Here is a 24,554-nt window from a genome sequence, read left to right on the forward strand (position 1 = left end):
CCCTGAAGTCTCCAGTAGTCAGCATAACTTGCCATTTAGTTTCAGTAAAAAAACTGAGTAATATGAGCTCAAGATTGGATTCAAAATTCTTCCTTTAGAAATGGAACCTTTAGATTACAGAACTCAACCATTCAGTCCATTTAATCTTGATTCTGCAGTGCTATTTATAAAAAGCACAAATATATCTGAAAGCATACAGCAGGATTCAAAAGCTTCATTCCATTACATTCAGTAACACAGCACCAGGCTCTTCTCCCACTGGGCCAAGACATTGTACACAGATTCAATGTCCCTCAATTATATACAGTCCTCGCTTACAGACAGCCTCAAGCACAGAACTATTTTATATTCAGAATAGAATCTCTACACAGTGTGAAAACTGGCCATTCGGCCCATCAGGTCCACATCGACCTCTGAAGAGCATCGCAGCCAGATCCACCCCACTACTTTATCCCTTTAACTCCACATTTCCCGTGGCTTATCCATGAGCCTGCACATCCGTGAACACTATGGGCAATTTAGCATGGCCAATCCACCTAACCTGCACATTGTTGGACTGTGGGAGAAAACTGGAGCAGACACGGGAAGAATGATTAGATTCCCCTCGGTATGGAAACAGGCCCTTTGGCCCAACAAGTCCACACAAACCTTCTGAAGAGTAACCCACCCAGACTCATTCCCCGACACTACATTTATCCCTGACTAATGCACCTAACACTATGGGCAATTTAGCATGGCCAATTCACCTAATCTGCACATCTTTGGATTGTGGGAGGAAACCAGAGCACCCAAAAGAAACCCATGCAGACACGGGGAGAACGTGCAAACTCCACACAGACAGTTGCCTGAGGCTGGAATTGAACTCAGGTCTCTGGCACTGTGAGGCAGCAGTGTTAACCACTGAGCCACCATGCCGCCCACTAGGTGGGGAAAGTTACCATTATATCATAGATACTATTTGCATCTTTGACCCATCAATATTTGGTAGCTATTGGCCATCCACACCATGGCAAAGAGCTAGTCACAGGCAGAGATTGTAGTCAGAAAAGGAGGGGAAGTTTGTAGAAGATATTAATGGTGTTGCAGATGTGGGTTTTTTTTTAAAAATGGGTGTAAGGCTTTCTCGCCCAACCCAGTGGGCAGAACAGCCTGCACAACTGGTTTCATGTCTCTCCCACTATATTCATTTTCAATGGCCAAAATTGGCTAGCGGACTTATGAGACCATGCCTTCTACAGTGTGACAGTACAGAGAGTCCAGATTCATTATGTAAATGTAAGGAAACATTGAGGACCACATGGAGGCTCAAGGCTGCCTGAGTAATTTCACTGTTTTACTCAATGTGTAGATAAAAACAAGTTCATTTGGACAAGTTTAATTATCCAAAAGACCTTCCTTCCCAGTGGCACTGGTCTGCTGCAAGCATAGATATGTACAGTACTTTAGCACAAAGTTTTAGAATAACATAATTAAAGGAACAGTTTCAGGTCACTTACCTAGTTTGCTGGTTTAAGTGACAATACTGTGCTCATTTCAGTCCTCCTGTTCCAACTGCAAAAGTGGGAGGAATGCTGCCCCAGGATTGGAAGATATTACACCAATTACAGGAATAACACCAGAACCAGCTAGCATCATTTGTTACCAAGATCTTTTAAATCAAATTACAAAACTATATGCTCCAAAATTAAAACTGTTATCTTCACAGTAAAAACAATCAAAAAATTGTGAAGTTCCAGAATAATAAAAAGGCACATTTGGCAACAAACAGCAATATTGGGAGATCTCTGTTTCACAATGTGACGCTGAATAACATACATTAGATTCCTCCCATTCTAACAAGAGCTCTGGCCTCCCACCAGGCCTGATCTTTTTGCTTTTGCAGGTTACATTTTCCAAGATGCAGCAATGGTCTTTGGTTTTGATGAATGCATGAATCCAAAGATTTTTCCTGGCACTTCATTATTCACACTAGCAGTCCCATCCGGGTCACTTTGGCTGAGAGAAATGAATGTATAACAAAGACAGCAGGCTTTGGACACGAATGCAAATCCAGATGCTGGAAAAGATAGAAAATTGTGGGTTATTTACAGAAAACAGCAAAGATTGAAATCTACAAGAAAGCAAGAAAAGTTGGGTGGAGAATGATCAATACAATTACAAAACTGTGTAATATGTACAAGCTATTTCAGCCCAATCACTCCATACTGGCATTAATGCTCCATCTAAGCCTCCTTCCACCTTTCCCACTTTGCATAGAACATAGAAATGTACAGAACAGGCCCTTCGGCTCATGATGCTGTGCCGAGGATTAGTCCTAATCTAAAATAAAATAACCTAACCTACACACCCCTCAACTCACTGCTATCCCATGTGCATGTCCAGCAGTCGCTTAAATGTCCCTAAAGACTCTGCTTCCACCACCACAGCTGGCATTGCATTCCACGCATTCACAACTCTCTGCGTAAAGAACCTTCCTCTGACGTCTCCTCTATACATTCCTCCTAATATCTTAAAACTATGACCCCTTGTGCCAGTCAATCCTGCCCTGGGGAAACGTCTCTGGCTATTGACTCTATCCGTGCCTCTCATTACTTTGGATACCTCAATCAGGTCACTTCTCTTTCTCCTTCTCTCCAGCGAGACAAGTCTGAGCTTACTCAACCTTTCTTCGTAAGACACGCTCTCCAGTCCAGGCATCTTGGTAAACCTTCTTTGCACCCTCTCCAAAGCCTCCATATGTTTCCTATAATAGTGATGAGAACTGGACACAATATTCCAAGTGTGGTCTCAACAGGGACTTGAAGAGCTGCAGCAAAACTTCAGGACTCTAAACTCTATTCTCCTGTTAATGAAAGCCAAAACACCATATGCTTTCTTAACAACCCTATCCACTTGGGTGGCAACTTTGAGGAATCTATGTGCTTGCACACCCAGATCCCTCTGTTCCTGCACACTGCCAAGAATCCGGTCTTTAATCCTATATTCAGCATTCGAGTTCAACCTTCCAAAATGCATCACTTCGCATTTATCCAGGTTGAACTCCATCTGCCATTTCTCAGCCCAGCTTTGCATTCCTGTCTATGTCGCGCTGCAGCCTGCAGTAGCCCTCTATACAATTAATGGCACCTTGAACCTTTGTGTCATTGCCAAATTTACTAACCCACCCCTCAACCTCCTCATCCAAATCATTTATAAAATCTACAAAGAGCAGAGGCCCAAGAACAGAGCCCTGCAGGACCCCACTCATCACTGACCTCCAGGCAGAATACTTTCCATCTACAACCACTCTCTGCCTTCGGTCAGCCAGCCAATTCTGAATCCAGATAGCCAAATCTCCTTGTATCCCATACTTCCTGACTTTATGAATGAGCCTGCCATGGGGAACCTAATCAAATGCCTTGCTGAAGTCCATATACACCACATCCACTGCTCAACCTTTGTCGACCTGTCTTGTCACCTCCTCAAAGAACCCAATAAGATTTGTGAGACATGACCTGCCCCTCACAAAGTCATGCTGACTGCCTTTAATCATGCTATGCTTTTCCAATTAGTCATAAATCCTATCCTCAGAATTCTTTCCACAACCTTGCTGATCACAAATAGAAGACTGACTGGTCTGTAATTGCCAGGGATTTCTCTATTCCCCTTCTTGAAAAGAGGAACAACATTCACCTCCCGCCAATCCTCTGGTACTACTCCTGTGGAAAGTGAGGAAGCAAAGATCTTCGCCAGCAGCTTAGCAACCTCCTTTCTCGCTTCCCAGAGCAGCCTAGGATAAATCTGGTCTGGCCCTAGGGACTTAGCAATCTTAATGTTTGCCAAAATTTTCAGCACATCAACTTCATCAATCTTGATCTGGTCAAGCCTGTTTCCCAGCTCCTCAAAGTTCTCATTCACAACAAAGTCCCTTCCCTTAATGAAAACTGAAACAAAAAACTCATTTAGGACTTCCTCTATCTGCTCAGACTCCATGCACAAGTTCCCTACACTATCCCTAACCGGCCCTACCTTCTCCCTGATCATTCTCTTATTCCTCACGTATGAGTAAAATGCCTTTGAGTTCTCCCTAATCCGTCCTGCCAAGCCTTTTTTGTGTGCCCTCTTGGGTCTCCTCGGTCCATTACTGAGCTCCTTTCTAGCAAGCCTGTAATCCTCTAAAGCTGTGCTAGATCCTTGCTTCCTCCACCTTATGTAAGCTGCCTTCTTCCTTTTGATGAGAAGCTCCTCTGTTCACGTCATCCAAGGCTCCTTAATCTTACCCCTTCTTACCTGTCACAGAGGAACAAATTTGTGCATCACTCGCAACAACTACCCTTAAACAGTCTCCACATGTCTGCTCTGCCCTTTTATGTGGAACAATTGCTCCCAGTCTGTATTTCCCAATTCCTGTCTGATAGCGTCATAGTTTCCTTTTCCCCAATTAAATATCTTCCCTTGGTAACTGCTCCTTTCCCTCTCCAAGGCTATGGTAAATGTGAGGCAGTTGTGGTCACTGTCACCAAAATGTTCTCTCACTGTAAGATCTGACACCTGTCCAGGCTCGTTGCCGAGCACAAAATCCAAAATGGCCTCTCCCCTTGTCGGCCTGTCTACATACGGAGTAAGGAAATCATCCTGAACACACCTGACAAAAACAGCTCGATCCAAACCATCTGCACTGAGGAGGTTCCAGTCAATATTGGGAAAGTTGAAATCACCCATAACAACAACCCTGCTACATCTGCATTTTTCCAGAATATGACCGCCTATGAGTTCTTCAATCTCCCTACTGCTATTAGGGGGGTCTGTTGAAAACCCCTAATGCACTGACTGTTCCCTTGCTGTTCCTAACTTCCACCCATCCTGACTCAGTAGACAAACCTTCCTGAACAACCTTCCTTTAGTTTCTGTAGCTGTGATGCACTCCCTGATTAGCATTGCTGCACCCCCTCCTCTTTTTCCACCCTCCCTGTTCTTTTTAAACGTTCTAAACCCTGGAACATTTAGCAACCCTTCCTGCCTCTGTGAAACACATGTCTCTGTTATGTCCACGACAAAGTCCCAAGTACTGATCCATGCTCTAAGCTCATCACTCTTATTTCTGACACTCCTTGCATTAAAACAGACACACTTTAACCGATGCCTTTATTTCATCATGTGAAAAGCCTTCCTGATAGATTCACTACATCCTGTCACTGCCCCATCTACAACTACTCCCCTCTCAGATATGTAGCTCTGATTCCCACACTCCTGCCAAACTAGTTTAAACCCTCCCGAACCACACAAGCAAATCTCCCACCCAGGACTCTTGTTCCCCTCCAGTTCAGGTGCAACCCGTCCTTCATGTACGGGTCCCACTTTCCCCAGAAGGTATCCCAATGGACTAAGTATCTGAAACTCTCCCTCCTGCACCAGCCTCGCAGCCAGGTGTTAACCTGCACCCGCTGACTGTTCCTCATCTCACTATCTCGTGACACTGCTAACAAACCCGAGATCACTACTCTACTTGACCTGCTCTTCAGCTTCCAACCTAGCTCTCTGTAGTCACTTTTCAGATCCTAAATCCCTTTCCTAGCTATATCATTAGTGCCAAAATGTACCATGATTTCTAGCTGCTCACTCTGCCCCTTCAGAATCCTGTAAACCTGATCAGCGACACCCCGGATCCTGGTACTAGGGAGGCAACATAACTTCTGGGAATTCAGTTCCTGACCACAAAATCTCCTGTCAATCTGTCTAACTATTGAGTCCCCTACCACTAGCGCTTTTCTATTCTCCCCCTTTCCCTTCTGAGCCTCAGTGCCAGAGACCTGACAACTATGGCTTTCCCCTGGTAGGCCATCCCCACCAGCAGTATCCAAAACAGTATACTTATTGATGAGGGGGACATCCATAGGGGATGCCTACTCTATCAGTTGGTTCCACCCCCGACTGTAACCCAGCTGTCCTTATCCTGTGTCTGAGGAGTGACCACCTCCCTGTACATCCTCTCAATTTCTCCCTCAGCCTCCTTGCTGATCCGCAGTTCATCCAGCTCCAGTTCCCTAACTCGGTTTTTGAGGAGCTGGAGCTGGACTTCCCGCAGATGTCCATAAAAATGATGGAAATGACATCACCAACCCAAGGAAGCCCAAACACAAATAGAAAGCGGGCTACATCACCAGTGCTTCATCCTGAGGCTCACTGAAGATGTTACCTAGTATGGTGATGAAATGTCTGAAAACAAACCTTCCAGCTCAGCAAGCAAACCTACATCCAGGTCTTTAAAACAATGAGAAAGCTTGGTAAGGCCAATACAGACAACAAGCTTCCATTCGTGAAGCAGATCTGAACCAGCAAGTCACAGAATCCCTTCAGTGCAGAAAGAGGCCATTTAGCCCATTGACACTCCACCAGTCATCCAAAGAACACCAACCCAGACCCACCCCCTCACTCTATACCTATAATCCCATCATTTCCATAGCTAATCCACTGAACCTGCACATCTCTGGACACTACAGACAATTCAGCATGGTCAATCACCTCACCTGCACGTCTTTGGACTGTGGGAGGAAATCCATGCTGACACAGGGAGAATTTGCAAACACTACATAGATAGTTACCCAAAGTTGGAATCAAACCTAGGTCATCTGGTGCTATTCGGTAGCAATGTTAACTACTGTGTCACCCAATCAACATAAATTAAACATAAATCAATCCATTCAAGAATTCACAGGAACATCTTTACCCAGAGTATGACAACGATTAGCACAGGGATTGCTGATGTAATGGCACAGATACACTTAATGGAGAAGTTGGATCTTTTACGTTTGCCTGAGGGACATGTGGATCAATCTTTCTTTCCATGATAAACCAAACCTTACATTCCAACTTATGTTCATGGTGCCAATTTGCACTTAGTCTCTAAAGTGCTCCACCACTTATCTGTTCCAATGATAATGGTTTAACAATGACCTATTTGCTTGAGCTCAATGAGCAAGTGTTCCTTATAATAATTCATCACTGTACTCAAGATAATATCAACTCTCATACTGAACTCTACAGATTTTCAGAAACTCCTCAGAACTGTGCACAAGCTTGCAAATTTCACTGACCGTTTGTGTCGGCAATTGTTCCTCCAAGCCGGTTAGGCCATATCATACCCCCACTGACGTTTCACGAGAGTTCCCATCTTTAGGGCATGAATCACTGGCTCAGCCAGCATTACTTGCCCATCCTTACTCAATCTTGAGAAGGTGGTGGGGAGCTACCCTTTAGAACCACTTGTATAGGATATCCCCAATGCTGTTAGGGAAAATTTCCAGCTTTTGGAAGGAATAGCAATACATTTTCAAGTCAGGATGGTGTTTGGCTTGGAGAGAATCTTGCAGACACTGGTGTTCCCATCTGTCTGCTTTCTTTGAGCTTCATGATGGTAGCGATTGCAGGATTGGATGGTGCTCGGAAGCCTGAGTGAACTTTTTACAGCACATCTTGTATGTGGACAAACATATGGCAATACATTGTGATTAAATGTATACACATTGATGTGAAAAACAGAACGGCAGATTATTTAATTGGTGATATACTGGGAAATGTAAATGTACCATTACATCTGGATGTCATTGGTCACTAGTCACTGAAATTAAATACAGTCAGGTGCAGCAAGTAATAGGAAGGCAAATGGTGTATTGTTGTTCTTTGCAAGAGGATGAGAGTTCAGAGGAAGGGATGTCTTTCTGTAGTTATGCAGGCCTTGGTGAGACCACACCTAGAGCAGTGTTTTGTAGTCTCTACCTAAGAAAGAATATTTTGTCATAGGAGGAGTCCAGTGGAGGTTGACACTGTGGGTGTCATGACTGTTCAACAGGGCTTGTATTAGAGTTTAGAAAAATGAGAGGGAGTCAGATTGAAACAAACTTCTAACTAGTCTGGACAGGTTAGATGCAAGGAGGATGTTATCTCTGGTTGGGGAGTCTATAATCAAGGATCACAGAGGGCATTCAGTACTGAAATGAGGAAAAACTTCTTCACTCGAAGGGTGGTCAACGTTTGGAATTCTTTACCATGGAAGATTGTGAAGGCCAGGTCACAGAGTATATTCAAAAAGAGATTAATACGCTTTTAGATTTTAAAATGAATCAAGGGGTTCTGGGTGAATGCAGTAATATGGCATTGAGATAAAGGATCAGCTATGATCGTATTGAATGGCTAACAGCTGCTGCTAGTTTCTAATGCTGTAGATGGAACACTACTGCCACTGCATATCGTTGGTGAAGGAGTAAATGTTCGTGGATGTGATACTAATCAAATCGGCTGCTTTGTCCTGAATGGTGTCAAGCTGGAGAACACTTTTAGAGCAGCACCCATCCAGGGAAGTGGGAAATATTCCAACACTCTCCTGACTTGTGTTTTTTATGGTTGATGGAAAGGTTTTGGAGAGACCAGAAAATTGCAGAGAAATTGAACAATTGTTTTGTATATGCTTTACCAGCAAGACACACATTTTCACACAAGTTAATACTGGGGCTAAAAAGAGTCAGGAAAGTGCCAGGTAATGACAGTCTCATGAAGAGACTGTCACTTCTTCACATTCACTGGCATTGCCATCATTGAATACGCCTATCAATGCGCTTTGCCACTGAACTGGAACAGCCCTGTGAATATTGTCACTGTGAAGAGCAGGGCAGAAACTGAGAATTCTATGGTGAGTAAATCACTTTGTGTGTCTCCAGGATTCCAGGCTTCTGACCTGCTCTTGTATCCATTGTATTTATACAGTCAGTCCTGTTTCTGATCAATTGTGACTTGTAGAATGTTAATACTAGGGGATTCAGTTTTGGGAAAGCCCTTGAATGTTAGGATTAGATTGCTTCTTACTGAAGATGGTCACTGCTGCACTTGGGAAATGAATGTTACTTGCCATTTGTCAGCCCAAAGCTGAATATTGTTCAGGTCTCACTGCATTTGGATATTAACTGTTCAATATCTGAAGACTCACAAATAGTGAACATTATGCAATCAGTGAACATCCCAACCTCTGACCTGATGATAGAGGGAAAGTCACTGATGAAGCAGCTGAAGATAGTTGGGTAGATGCCAGGGTTGGAGCTGTACTGGAACACCTTTATGAAGAGTGTTTCAAGTTTTGCAGCACAAATCTGCCATATTATTGCCACAAAGCTGCATGGCTTCAATCAGCTGCTCCAAGAATCTGCACACAGCAGGCATCAGGGTCCTGCCGATCTGTGAGATTTTGGCCAACAAAATTTTCCATAAATGACCTTTCCTTCTGGAAAAAACTCATCCATAGGATATGTCCTTTCCTGGATAAGGCAGCAGTTACTGCTCTTCCTTGAATGCAGTGAAGGAAAATGATGGTCACCTGTATTCTTGAACCATTGCTGTGCTTGAGGTGCAGGTACAGACACAATGCCCTTAAGGAGGGGAGAGAATTGCAGGATTTTGACCCAGTGACAGTGAAAGAACACCAATATATTTCCAAGTCGGGACGGTGAATGGCTTGGGGGGAAACTTGCAGGTGTTGCTTTCCTCATGTATCTGTTGCCCTTGTTCTTTGAACATAGAACATAACAGCACAGTACAGGCCCTTCAGCCCTCGATATTGTGCCGACCTGTCATACCAATCTATAGCCCATCTAAGCTACACTATTCCATGTACGTCCATATGCTTGTCCAATGACAACTTAAATGTACTTAAAGCTGGTGAATCTACTACCATTGCAGGCTCTCCCTGTTCACCCCACCTAACCCTCTGATTATCTTATATGTCTCTATTAAGTCACCTCTCAACCTTGTTCTCTCTAACGAAAACAGCCTCAAGTCCCTCAGCCTTTCCTCGTAAGACATTCCCTTTATACCAGGCAACATCGTAGTAAATCTCCTCTGCACCCTTTCCAAAGCTTCCACATCCTTCTTATAATGCGGTGACCAGAACTGTACACAATACTCCAAGTGTGGCCGCACCAGAGTTTTGTACAACTGTAGCATAACCTCATGGTTACAGAACTCAATCCCTCTATTAATAAAAGCTAAAACACTGTCTGCCTTCTTAACAACCCTGTCAACCTGGGTGGCAACTTTCAAGGAACTGCTATACCTCCCACAATCCCATTCTTCTGCATTTTGTACAATATCCTACTGTGGCAAACCTTAACGAACGCCTTGCTGAAATCCATATACACCACATATGGATTACTCTCATCTACCTGTTTGGTCACATTCTCAAAGAACTTTTGGAAGGTGCTGTGAATGAGCCTTGATGGGTTGCTGCAGTGCATCTTGCAGATGGTGTGTACTGCTATGTTGAGTGTCTATGTCAGAAACAATGACTGTGGAAGGTGGTGGAATGGGATGCCGAACAAACAGATTTTATCCTGGATGGCGTGGAGCTTCTTGCGTCTTATAAATGGATGACAGACACTGGAGACACACAAAGTGAGTTACTCACCAAAGAATTCCCAGTTTCTGCCCTGCTCTTCACAGTGACAATATTCACAGGGCTGTTCCAGTTCAGTGGCAAAGCATATTGATAGGCGTATTCAATGATGGCAATGCCATTGAATGTGAAGAAGTGACAGTCTCTTCATGACTCTTTTTAGCCCCAATATTAACTTGTGTGAAAATGTGCGTCTTGTTGGTAAAGCATATACAAAACAATTGTTCAATTTCTCTGCAATTTTCTTATTTTCCATGATAATTTATTTCATCTCTGCCTTTGAAAGATCAACAGTTATTTTAGCTTTCAAATTACTTGGAAAGATTTAGGGGAGAGGGCAGCACGAAGCAGAAAACATGGAGCTGCCGGTCTCATCCTATGGAGGAATTAAAGTCAAAAATCAGATTTTACAAAACTATACTCACCAGCTCTCCTTCTGGCCCCCCAAAGTCCAAATAAAGCATCCTGATCCCATCATCAGCCGACATTTTCAATCTTTCAAATGGATACTGGAAAAGGGGGCTGGATGAACCTCCAGTCGAGTTGTTGTGGGACATCACAAAACCACTTTCATAATGAATGACCAGTTTTACGTCCTGTCCATTCCAAGTACATCCTGCTTAAAAAATATATAAAATGATCACTGCAGGTCTTGTTTTTGACAGTGTCAATGATCAGACATCTTGATCAGTTCCTGGGGTGGACTGTGTGGATTCAATAGCTAAACAGGGATAATTACATTGGCTCCTAAATTATTAAACTTACTAGATGGTAAAACTTAAGTTAGTTATCAAAAAAACAAAGGGATGGTTTAGAGGAATTATCTTACATGAACAGCTATTCAAATAGAGTTATATAGTCATACAGCATGATCCAACCTTGCTGAACCTTCCAGCTCAGCGAGCAGATCTACATCCAGAACCTCAACCTGAGCGACAAATCTTCTCAAAGCTCTCTAGTATGGTCCAACTTGCTCAGGTCAACCAGGCATTCTAATCTGACCTAGTCCCATTTGTGAACATTTGGCCCATATCCCTTGAAATCCTTCCTCTTAATTTACTCATCCAGGGGTCTTTTAAACATTGTGATGGTACTCACCACTTCCTCTGGCAGCTCATTCCATACATGTACCACCCTCTGTGTGAAAACGTTGCTCCTTAAGTCCCTTTTATATCTTTCCCCTCTCACCCTAAACATATGCACTCTTGTTCTGGACTCCCCCACTCCAGGGAAAAGACTTCGATTTACCCTATCCTTGCCCTTCATGATTTTATAAACCTCTATAAAGGTCACTCCTCAGTCTCTAACGCTCCAGAAAAGAAAAGTGCCAGCTTATTCAGCCTCTCCCTATAACTCAAACCTTCCAGTCCCAGCAATATCCTTGTAAATCTTTTCTGCACACTCTCAAGTTTAACAACATCCTTCCTACAGCAGAGCAACCAGAACTGAACACAGTATTCCAAAAGTGATCTCAAAAGTATCCTGTACAGCTGCAACATGACCTCCCAACCCCTATACTCAATGTTATGACCAATGAGGGAAAGGACACCAAATACCTTCTTCACTATCCTATCTACCTGCATCCCAAAGTCTCTTCGTTCGGCAATAATCCCCAGGACCCTACCATTAACTGTTTAAGTGTTGCCCAGGTTTGTCTTAACAAAATGCAACACCTCACATTTATTGTAATTTAACTCCATCTGCCATTCCTCAACCCATTGGCCCATCTGCTCAAGGTCCTATTGTATTCTGATATAATCTTCTTCACTGTGCACAACACCTCCAATTTTGGCATCGTCTGTAAACTTACTAACCGTACCTCCTATACTCATATAGAACGTAGAACATTACAACGCAGTACAGGCCCTTCCCCCCTCAATGTTGCACCATCCTGTGAAACCAATCAGAAGCCCATCTAATCTACATTATACCATTGTCATCCATATGCCTATCCAATGACCATTTAAATGCCCATAAAGTTGGCGAATCTACAGCTGTTGCTGGCAGTCCGTTCCACGCCCCTACTACTCTGAGTAAAGAAACTGCCTCTGACAGCTGTCCTATATCCAGCACCCCTCAATTTTAAGCTATGTCCCCTCATGCTAGCCATCACTATCCTAGGAAAAAGACTCTCCCTGTCCACCCGACCTTACCCTGATTATCGGATATATCTCAATTAAGTCACCTCTCAACCTTCTTCTCTCCAACGAAAACAGCGTCAAGTCCCTCAACTTTTCCTTGCAAGACTTTCCCTCCTAACCAGGCAACATCCTGATACATCTCCTCTGAACCCTTTTCCAAGCTTCTACACCCTTCTCATAATGCAGTGACCAGAACTGCACACAATACTCCAAGTGCGGCTGCACCAGAGTCTTGTACTTCATGGTTCCAAAACTCAATCCCTCTACTAATAAAAGCTAACACACTGTACACCTTCTTAACAGCCCCATCAACCTGGGTAGCAACTTTCAGGGATCTATGTACATGGACACCAACATCTCTCTGCTCATCTACACTACCAAGAATCTTACCATTCGCCCAGTACTCTGCATTCCTGTTACTCCTTCCAAAGTGAATCACCTCACACCTTTCTGCATTGAACTCCATTTGCCATGTGTCAGCCCAGCTCTGCAGCTTATCTATGTCTCTCTGTAACCTACAACATCCTTCAGCACTATCTACAACTCCACCGACCTTCGTGTCATCCGCAAATTTATTAACCCACCCTTCTACACCCTCGATCCAGGTTGTTTACAAAAATGACAAACAGCAGCGGACCCAAAACAGATCCTTGCGGTACACCACTAGTAACTCAACTCCACGGTGAACATTCCCCATCAACCACCTTCTTTCCCATCAATCTGCCTTCTTTCAGCTGGCTAATTTCTTGTCCAAACCACTAAATCATCCTCAATCCAATGCCTCCGTATCTTGTGCAATAGCCTATTGTGAGGAACCTTATGAAACACCTTACTGAAATCCATATACATCACATCCACCTGTTTGGTCACCTTCTCAAAGAACTCAATAAGGTTTGTGAGGCACGACCTGCCCTTCACAAAACTGTGCTGACTATCCCTAATCAACTTATTCCTTTCGAGATGATTAGAAATCCTCTTATAACCTTTTAAAACACTTTACCCACAACCGAAACCAGGCTCACAGGTCTATAATTTCCAGGGTTGTCTTTACTCCCCTTCTTGAACAAGAGAACATTTGCTATCCTCTGGTCTTCTAGTACTATTCCTGTAGACAAATGATGACAAAGATCAATGCAATCTCCTCCCTGGCTTCCCAGAGAATCCTAGGATAAATCCCATCCACATCTAGTGCGGTTTGAAAAATCTAGGATTTTAACCCAGTGACAAGTGAAGGAACTGCAATATAGTTCCAAGTCAGAACAATGTGTGGCTTGGATGGGAATTTGCAGGTGGTTGTGCTCCAATCTATCTGCTTCCTTGTCCTTCTAGATGGCAAAGGCAACATGGTTTGCTGCAGGGCATTTTGTTGATGATACGTACTGTTGTCACCATGAGTCAGTGGGGATGAATGTGGATGGTGTTTAATGGGATGCCAATCAAGTGGGCTGCTTTGTCCTGTATGGTGTTGAGCTTAGAGTGTTGTTGGAGCTGCATCATCCAGGCAAGTGGGTTGGGAGGTTGTTCAACATATTTGACTTGTGCCTTGGACAGATAATGGAGAGACAGGAGGCAAGTTACTCACCGCAGAATCCTTAGCCTCCGACCTGCTCTTGTAGTGACAGTATATATATGGCTGTTCCAATTCAGTTTGCGGTTAACAGAAACTCCCAAGAGGTTATTAATAGAGAATTCAGCAATGAAAATGTCTCTGAATATAGAGGAGTAAGGGTTAGATTCTCTTACTGGAGTTGGTTATTACCTGGTCTTGTGCGATGCGAATATTTCTTGCTATTTAAAGATCAGCCTGAGCTTGAATATCGTCCAGGTCTTTCTGCATTTGGACCTAAGCTGCTTTCATATCTGAGGAGTTGAGGATGATGCTGTACATTGTGAATTCAGCAACAGACATCTCTACTGTTGGTCTTATGAAGGGAAAGTAATTGATGAAGCAGCTGAAAATGGTTCAGCCAAGATCCTGAAGAATTCCTGCAGAGATGTCTTGAAGCTGAGATGACTAACCTCCAACAGTCATGACCATCTTCCTTTGTATCAGGAACAACTTCATCCAGCGGAGAGCTTTCACCTCAATTCAAAATGGCCTCAGTTTTGTTATGGTTCTTTGATGCCCCATGGGGTTAAATGCTGCCATGATATCAAGGGCAGTTATTCTCACATCACCTCAGGAATACAGCTTTATGTCCATGGTTGGCCACAGCTGTCAGGAGAAAGTGGTCCTGGCAGAAGCCAAACTAAGTGGTGAATAGTAGGTCACTGACAATGTTATCAAACAGGAATGACGCCTTCCATCACGTTACTAATAATCAAGAGTGAACTGATGGGGCAGTAATGAGTGGAATCTGTTTTTTCTGTGGACCAGATATCTCTGGTAGTTTTGTAACTGTTCTAGAAAAGACTGGCCAGTGACAAGGCCAGTTCTGAAGCATGTCTTCAGTACTATTGCTGAAATATTGTGAGAGCCCAAAGTATTTGCAGTATCCAGGTCTTCAGCCATTTCTTGATATCACGTGAAATGATTTGAATTAGCTGAAGACTAGCATGTTACGATCAGTGCTGATAGCACAGCAATGAGTTTGCCTAGTTTGTCGTCTACAGTGAGGACTTTGAGAGCTCACGCTAATGCCAAGTCCCACACCAGGACAAATAGCCAGATCTCATTGTCAGCTGCCTTCATGGTTGCACACGATGAAGATATGCCTCCTGTGGTGCATTTGTTTATCATGACATTTAATATTTTAAAACAATTATGACATTTTGTAAACTGTAAACTGAAAATGCTCGACATTTTCATGTCAGTTTATATGAGTTATAAAGTATTAATATACAGAGTGAGGAACGAGAGAGTTGATAAGAGACAGATAGAGTACACAGGTCAGAGAAAGTTTCTGATTATTTGTGGTGCCTCGTATTAGCTTATCCAAATTACTAAAGTTACCCAAATTTAAAAAGAGGAGCAAGGAAGTACAGACCAGCGAGTCTGACTATTGACAGTGGAGAAAATGCTAGAGTCCATTATCAAGGACTTTATAGCAGCGCACTTGTGGAATTACACACAGTATGGATTTACAAAAGGGAAATCGCACTTGACAAATCTAATAGAATTCTTCAAGGATGTAGCAAGTTGAGTCGATCGGGGGAAACCAGAGTACATAGCTTTTTGGATTTTCTGAAAGCTTGACAAAGCCCTGCATAATAATATGTAAAGTTAAAGTGTTTGGGATTGGGGGTACTGCATTGAGATGAATAAAAAATGGTTAGGAGACTGGAAAGAGAAGGAATAAATGGGTCTTTTTCTAAATGGCAGGCAATGACTATTGGTTGTTACTAGGAGACAGCTATGCACAATATAAGTTAATGATTTAGATGAGGAAACTAAGTGTAATACCTCAAAATTTGCAGATGACACAAAGTTGGGTGGGAGGGTGCGCTGTGAGGAGGATGCAGAGATATTGCAGTGTGATTTGAGTAAGCTCAGTGAGTGCACAAATGCAGTACAATGTGGATAAACGTGAGGTTATCTAATTTGGGTACAAAACTAGAAAGGCAGACGTTATTTAAACAGCTGTAAATTGACAGAAGAGAAATGTTTCAAGAGACCTGGGTGCCTTTGTGCATTAGTCAATGCAAGTAAATGTGCAGGTGCAGCTGGTAGTAAAGACAGCAAAACGTGAGAGGATCAGAGTTCTGGAACCAGGATGTCTTTCTGCTATTATACAGAGCATTAGTGAGGCCACACCTGAAATACTGTGCGCAGTTTTGAGCTCCTTATCTGACTAAGGATATTCTGGCTTTGGAGGGAGTGCAGCAAAGATATACCAAATTGATTCCTGCGCATGCAGGACTAACAGAATCTAAAGAGAGATTGAATCAATTAGGATTATACCCACTGGAACTTAGAAGACTGAGGGGGATCTCAGAATCTATAAAGTTCTAACAGGACAGACAGGTTAGATGCAGGAGGATGTTCCTGATTGTGAGCAAGTCCAGAATCACGGGTCATAGCTTAAGGATAAAAGGTAGAATATTTAGGACTGAGAAGAGGGGAAATTTCTTCACCCAGAGAGTGGCAAGCCTGTGGAATTCTCTACCAGAGAAAGTGCTTGAGGCCAAAACATTATGCGTTTTCAAGGAGGTAGATATAGCACTTCTCGCTAAAAGGATCAAGGAAAATGGGGATGAAGGTGGGATGTGGGTATTTAGCTTGATGGCCATTGTTATGAAGGTGTAGGTGTGTACTGTACCTTTAAGAGACAGGGGAGGCTAGCAAGGACTGACCGAAAGCACAGAATGTGCTGAACAATTTAAAAATGTAACATTTGGTTGAAACAAGTTGCTGGAGTTGCGATGCCACAGAACAAATTCAAATTCAGTTTAAATAATGCTCCAGTTACCAAAATCCAATTGAATTTGAATTTTACTGTTTGGTATGTCATCAAACCAATTAAATGATCCGCTGTTTTCAGGTATAAAACTAGACAACTTCAACAGTTAGGGGGAGAACAGTCAAGAGCACCAATAAACAGACAGCTAGCTGAATAGCTCTCTAAAAGGTATCTTTAAGAAATCCGTGCAGCAGAACACTGAAGTCAACCTAGAGGAACTGACAGAGAATGTTCAACATCCGAAGATGATAACTGGGTTTGAACTGATTTTTGCTGTAAATTTAAGAGGAAATTTATTGGACCAGTATTGTAGAGGGGGAAGGTAAAAGATAAGTTTAAGAGAAAGGAATTGTAAAAAACTGTTGCTTTAATGTTCTCTGTGGGAGTTAAATAATAAAATTGTTAATTTTTAATTTGAATAGTGACACCTGGGGTGGTTCTTTGCCTCTTGAAATATAACAGATTATGGTGAGAGGTGAGCTTTTCTGTGTGCCAGGTTTAAATTAGCTGGGGGGGAGGGGCGGGCCCATGTTGTCACGGTTTGGAGGCTCTTGTCCAGGATTTCAACAGTTTGGGGACTCTTGTCTGGGATTTGAACAGATTTAGACAGATCCAGTCTGAGATTTGGACAGATTTGAATAGATCTGGGGTACGAGAAAAGCCCAGTAGACTTAAACACTGGCCAGTTAGTCGGATGCTGCGTGATCTGCTGTGTTTTTCCAGCACCACTCTAATCTAAACATTGACCGGTTCGTGTCCTAGATCGCTAAATAAAATGTAGACTCAGAGTCATAGAGATGTACAGCATGGAAACGGACCCTTCGGTCCAACCCGTCCATGCCGACCAGATATCCCAACCCAATCTCGTCCCACCTGCCACACCCGGCCCATATCCCTCCTAACCATTCCTATTTATAAAGGTGAGACAATTTGTGTAATTTCTGTTACTTGTGGTTGATTAAATTAAAAGTGAGAGATTTAGCTCTTAAAATGGCTCAAGAGGTTCTGGCATTTGAAGATGATTCCCAAATTTGCCAAGCAAGTTCAGAAAGAAAAGACCATACCCCTAGAATTACCAAAGAGGTTAGAATTGGGTTCAACTAAGGACAGAAGTAAAGCTGAAATTTTAAGGGTATTACTCAAACACTTAGGTGTGTCAGAGAATCAGACAAGTGCAACAGAGTTAGAAAACTTAAATTACAATTGAGGAAAATGGAGTTAGAAGACAAACAAAGAGAGAGGGAAGGAGAGGCAGAGAGAGAAACAGAAAGGGGGTGCTTGGGAAGAAGAGAGAGAAGATTCTTAGCTGAGCAGATAGAGAGAGAATTTGAACTTGACAAGTTGTGACTTAGGTTAAAATCTTCGAGGGTAAAGTGAGGGCTGCAGATTCCTGAAGAAGGGCTTATGCCCGAAACGTCAATTCTCCTGTTCCTTGGATGCTGCCTGACCTGCTGCGCTTTTCCAGCAACACATTTTCAGCAAGTTGTGACTTAGTCAGCAAAATCAAGTTTACAGGATGGAAATTAAAAGAGAAGGTAGTGACATGTAGAAATATGTCAAAACTCTGCCACATTTTCATGAGAAAGATGTTGAAGCCTTCTTTATTTCATTTGAAAAATTGGCTAGGCAGATGGAGTGGTCTGAGGATTTATGGGTAATGCTAGTTCAGACTAAACTGGTAGGCAGAGCTAGTCAGGCATTTGCCACACTGTCAGATGAGGGGTCAAGAGATTATGAAGAGGTTAAACAGACTATTTAAGCGCTTATGAATTGTTACCAGAAGCGTATAGACAGTGGGTCAGAAACATAAAGGAGGAACCAGATCATATAAATGTTGAGTTCGAAAAACTTAAACATAGTCATTTTGATAGAAGGGTGCGGGCCTTAAAAATATGTAAGGCCTATGAGGCTCTAAGAGACATTATTCTGCTGGAAGAGTTTAAAAACTCACTTCCACAGATGATAAGAATTCAGGTGGAGGAACAAAGTTCAGGAAGTGAGAAGGGAGCAGAATTAGCAGAGTACATGTTGGTGCACAAGACAAGCTTCCTGTCAGAATTTCATTCAGTGAGGGATAGAAGTTGGGAGCAGGGGAGATCCTGGTAAGAGTTTACCACAGGTTAAAAAAATAGCCCAAGAGGGTGAAAAGCCTCAGGTGTTTCCACTGTGGTAAAGTGGGACACAAAGTCACAGTGTTGGTTGTTAAAGAAAGGCACTGTGGGAAAAGATGTGGTAAAAGAAGCTAAGCCAATGGCATGAGTGAAAGTAGTAAAGGAAACCCAAGAGCAGCTGAGGAACTGCAGGGCAATGCACAGCCTCGCCAGTGGCAGGGTACGCAGTTAGTGCCTGATCTCCATAAAGAATTCACCTCTGTGGGTAAATTTTACTCAAAGGACAGGGGAAGAGGGCAAGAAGTTGTTACAATTTGGAGAGATACAGGATCTAACCAGTCTCTAATAGAAGGAGATGAGTGAATTTGCAATCTTTCTGATCTGAGTGTAGTAATTTGTGGGATAGATGGACAGAAATTTGGCATTCCCACATATAAGTGCTAATTCAAGACTGGGCAAGTAACAGTGGGAGTGATTGACAGAGTGTCAGTTCCAGTAATTCAGTTTGTTCTTGGGAATGATTTAGCAGGGTGCAAGGTGGGGGTAACACCCCTTGTTGAGGAGAAGCCCAAGGAAGACCAAGAAAATGAGTTTAAAGAAAAATATCTTGGTATTTTCCTAGACTGTATAATAAGATCCCACTATCATAAGGTACAGCACGAAGCAAAAACTAAAGAGAAAGATGAAGGAGTTGAGGTTTAGTTAGCGGACACCCTGTTTGATGTAATGGGCAGGAAAAATCTGAACAGGCAGACAGTCAGACAGAAGTGTTTTGTCCTGAAAGCCTAAGGGACTGGCAACAGCAAAACAAGACGAAAGAATATATCTATGTGGATACATACTCCAAAAAGGAGGCAGAAAATACTCCTGAGAGTTATTTTCTGAAAGATAGAATCCGAAGACAAAAATGGAGACCATGACAGGTTAGTGCAGAGAAGAAATAGGCTGAAGTGCACCAGATTGTCTTGCTGGTAGCATACATACAGGTAGAGTTACGGGTAACACATGTAGGAGGTCACCTAGGTGTACAAAAGACTCAGGCTAAGGTAGGAAAACATTTTTATTGGCCCGGAATGTGGTTAGCTTTTGCTGTACATGTCAAATGGTAGGTAAGTCACAGGTGGTAATAAAACCAGCATCTTTGTTGCCAATTCCTGTATTTGAAGCATCTTTCGTGCAGGTTATAATCGATTGTGTAGCTCCCCTCCAGAGAACTAGAAGAGGGGAAGGACTGGAGAAACAGGCCTTAGTTGCTGTCCAGCAGAGTGAGAAATCAAATCCAGATGTTGTGGATTTTGACATATCTCAAAAAAGTGTTAAAAATGAAGAAGTTCTTGAGGAGTGGGACAGGATGGTATGCTATCTGTCTCAGGAGCAAAGAATGCATTTGAAAGATTTGCTATTGTAGGAATCAGATGGGAAGGGCTAATGCTATCATACATGAGGTAGACACAGGGAATGCTATTCTGATTAAACAGCACCTCTATCGGTTTAATCCTTTCAAATCCAGACAGATCCAGAAGTGATCCTTGCTCGACGAGGATATTATCAAACCAAACCAGAGCAAGTGGAGTTCGCCGATCGTCTTAGTTCCCACACCAGACGGGACTCATTGATTTTGTGTGGATTATTGGAAGGTCAACAACATTACAAAATCAGACTCCTATCCAATTCCTAAATTGAAGGACTGCATAGAGAAAGTTGGACAAGCCAGTTACATCACCAAGTTGGACTTACTGCGTGGTTACTGGCAGGTACCTTTATCAGAGACAGCAAAAGAAAGTTCTGCATTTGTAACCCCAAATGGGCTATATCAATTCAAAGTGATGCCCTATGGAATGAAGAAAGCACTCACCACATTCCAAAGACTCATGAACAGAGTTGTGGCTGGGCTAACAAACTGTACAGACTATTGATGATGTAGTGATCTTTAGTAAGCCCTGGAAAGATCACATGATACAGCTGGCAGAACTCTGAACGACGAGAAGCAAAACTGGTAATAAACTTAAACAAAACTGAATTAGCAAAAGCAGAGGTGATGTTCTTGGGATTTAACATCGGTCATGGAAGGTTGCCATCGATGCTAGTGACATCGGAGTTGGAGCTGTACTCCTACAGGAAAATCATGATGGAATCGAACTGCCGGTTGGTTACTTTCCAAAGAAATTCAACATCTACTAGAGCAAATACTCCACAATCGAAAAAGAACTATTGAGTTTGGTACTGGCCTTACAACATTTTCACATGTACGTCATTTAAAGACAAGAACAGAAGACTATTTCGATGGAGTCTTAAGTTACCGACTTTTAATTTACAAATCGTATATGTTGCGGGTCATAAGAATGTAATCGCAGATGTGCTATCACAGATTTAACGGAAATGGTATTGGTGAGATTGGTATCTATTCAATGTTATATATATGTTGGAAGAAGTTAATATAAACTTAGATTAAAGTCATATATCATGGTAATGTGGTTAAGAAATCGAAAAAATCTCAAGCCATCTTTTCATTATGATGGTTCATTTTTTCTTAAGCAGAGGTATTGTGAAGGTGTAGGTGTGTACTGTACCTTTAAGGGAGAGAGAGGAAGCTAGCAAGGATTGACTGAAAGCATAGTGTGCTGAACAATTTAAAAATTTAACATTTGTTTGAAACAAATAGCTGGAGTTGCATTGCCATGGAACAAAAACAAATTCAAATTTGGCCAGTTTAAATTATGGCTCAGATCCAAAATCCAATTGAATTTGAATTTTACTAATTGGGGTGACATCAAACCAATGAAATTATCCGATGTTCTGCAGTATAAAAGTGGACATTTTGAACAGTTAGGAGAGAACTGTAAAGAGCACCAATAAACAGACAGCAAGCCAAATAGCTCTCTAAAACGTACCTGTCTTTAAGAAATTTGTGCAGCAGAACACTGAAGTCAACCTAGAAGAATCTACAGAGAATGTTCAACATCTGATGACGATAACTGGGTTTGAATTGATTTTTGCCATAAATTTAAGAGGGAAATTATCAGAGCAGTATTGTAGAGCGGGAGGTAAGAGATAGGTTTAAGAGAAAGGAGTAGTAAATAGCTGTTGTTTTAATGTTCTCTGTGGGACTTAAAGAATAAAACTGTTAATTTTTAATTTAAATAGTGACATCTGGGATAGTTCTTTGCCTCTTGAAATAACAGATTACGGCATGAGGCGAACATCTCGGTCAGATTTAAATTAGTAGAGGGGTTTACCCCGTGATGTTATTGTCATCCATGGTCGTGTTGACCGGTACAGCAGGTTCAAGGGCTTGAACGGCCTACTCATACCTTCTATGTTTCTATATCTGTCCTGGTTCTATCGTCAGAGTCATACAGCACGGAAATGGACCCTTTGGTCCAACCAGTCTGTGCCGAACATGAGACCCTTCCTTTTTCTGACATATTAATTCTCATACCTTGAGAAACAGGATATATTTTCAAAGTTTGCATGTAATACAAAGCTTATTGTTTGGAAACTGAAGCAGATAGTGCAGAATTTCTAAAATGTAAGACAAGTTGGTGGAATGGGCAGACAGGCAGCAGAAGAAATTCAATATACTTAATTTTGATGATAAGGAACATAAAGGGCACAGCTCTAAAGGGCACGGAGCAGAGAGACACGAGTTTTATATGTAGAAGTGATTACAGATGATAGAACAGGTTGACAAAGTACTTAATGCTTTATTTTAGGATATAAAGTAAAAGGACAAGATGGTTATGTTGAATAATGTAAGAAACTAGTTCAATCTCAACTGGAGGTTGTCCCCCGGTCTGGGCACTACACATTAAAATGGATGTGAAAGCATTTGAGAAAATAGGGAAGATTCACAAAGAATGATTCACAGGATGAGGAATATCAATGATGAAGATTGACAGAAGTAGAACTTGCTCCTTTGGTCGAGGAGTAGGTGTCAGAGATATTCAAACTCTGAAGGGGCGTGGACAGATAGGGAGAAACTATTCCTGCTTGTCAAAGGATCTAAAAGAGTACAGAACAAAGAAAATTTACAGCGCAGGAATAGGCCCTTCAAGCCTGAGCCCATCCAAATCTACTGTCTAAACATGTCACCCAACTCCTATGTATCCCTCTGCTCCCCAGCTACTTGTGCATCTGTCCAGAAGCATCTTAAATGAATCTACCGTGCCTGCCTCTATCACCTCTGCTGGCAACGCGTTCCAAATACCCACCACCTTCTGTGTGAAGTACTTGTCGTGTGTATCCCCCTTAAACTTTCCACCTCTCACCTTCAAAGCGTGACCTCTTGTTATTGAATCCTCCACCCTGGAAAAAAGCTGGTTTCTATCCACCTGATCTATATCTTCATGATTTTGTAAACCTCAATCAGATTCCGCCCTCAATCTCCTTTTTTCTAATGAAAACAAACCTAACCTACTCAACCTCTCTTCATAGCCAGCACCTTCCATACCAGGCAACATCCTCGTAAATATTTTTCGACAGTGTTCACTAGAGAAAATGAAAATGTTGGCGAGGAAGATACAGAGATACTTGAATCTAGACTAGAAGAGATTGAGGTTCACAAGGAAGAGATATTAGAAATACTGCAGTGTGTGAAAATAGACAAGTCCCCTGGGTCAGATGGGATCTACCCTCGGATCCTCTGGGAAGCAAGGGAAGAGATTGCCGAGCCTTTGGCATTGATCTTCAAATCATCGTTGTCTACAGGTATAGTGCCTGAGGACTGGAGGATAGCAAATGTGGTTCCCTTGTTCAAAAAGGGTCGTAGAGACAACCTTGGTAATTACAGACCAGTGAGTCTCACTTCAGTTGTTGGTAAAGTGTTGGAAAAGGTTATAAGAGATAGGATTGATAACCATCTAGAAAAGAATAATCTGATCAGGGACAGTCAGCACGGTTTTGTGAAGGGTAGGTCGTGCCTAACGAATCTTATTGAGTTTTTTGACAAAGTGACCAAACAGGTAGATCAAACCGATTGATGTGGTGTATATGGATTTCAGCAAGGCGTTCGATAAGGTTCCCCACAGTAGGCTATTATACAAAATGCGGAGGATTGGGATTGTGGAAGGCATAGCAGTTTGGATCAGTAATTGGCTTGATGAAAGAAAACAGGGTTGTAGTTGATGGAACATGTTCATCTTGGTGTCCAGTTACTAGTGGCGTACCGCAAGGGTTGGTGTTGGGTTCACTGCTGTTCGTCATTTTTATAAAGGACCTGGATGTGGGCTTAGAAGCGTGGGTTAGTAAATTTGCGAACAATACTAAGGTCAGTGGAGTTGTGGATAGTGACGAAGGATAGAGTAGGTTGCAGAGAGACATAGATAGGATGCAGAGCTGGGCTGAGAGGTAGCAAATGGAGTTTAATGTGGACATGTGTGAGGTGATACACTTTGGCCGGAGTAATCGGAATGCAAAGTATTGGGCTAATGGTAGGATTCTTGGGAGTGCAGATGAGCAGAGAGATCTCGGTGTCCATGTACACAGA

The 24,554-nt window shown here is 42.4% G+C and overlaps 1 protein-coding gene across 6 annotated transcripts in view; it reads right to left on the minus strand.

The window, feature by feature from the left end:
• Positions 1–850: 850 nt before the first annotated feature.
• The window catches only part of sntb2 (syntrophin, beta 2), a 64,259-nt gene continuing 40,555 nt past the window's right edge, over positions 851–24,554 (minus strand). For 2 of the 6 annotated variants that reach the window (XM_043706462.1, XM_043706460.1), the window contains exons 6-7: positions 10,843–11,033; positions 851–2,056 (exon numbers count right to left, since the gene is read on the minus strand). In XM_043706462.1, the coding sequence (XP_043562397.1) occupies positions 1,964–2,056; positions 10,843–11,033 (284 nt within the window). In that variant the 3' untranslated portion in view covers positions 851–1,963. Of the gene's footprint in view, positions 2,057–10,842; positions 11,037–24,554 lie in introns of those variants that run through there. The other 4 variants (XM_043706461.1, XM_043706459.1, XM_043706464.1 and 1 more) reach the window with 3 other exon arrangements.

The sequence above is a fragment of the Chiloscyllium plagiosum genome, chromosome 17 (genome assembly GCF_004010195.1).
Source record: "Chiloscyllium plagiosum isolate BGI_BamShark_2017 chromosome 17, ASM401019v2, whole genome shotgun sequence".
Classification (NCBI taxonomy): Eukaryota; Metazoa; Chordata; class Chondrichthyes; order Orectolobiformes; family Hemiscylliidae; genus Chiloscyllium; species Chiloscyllium plagiosum.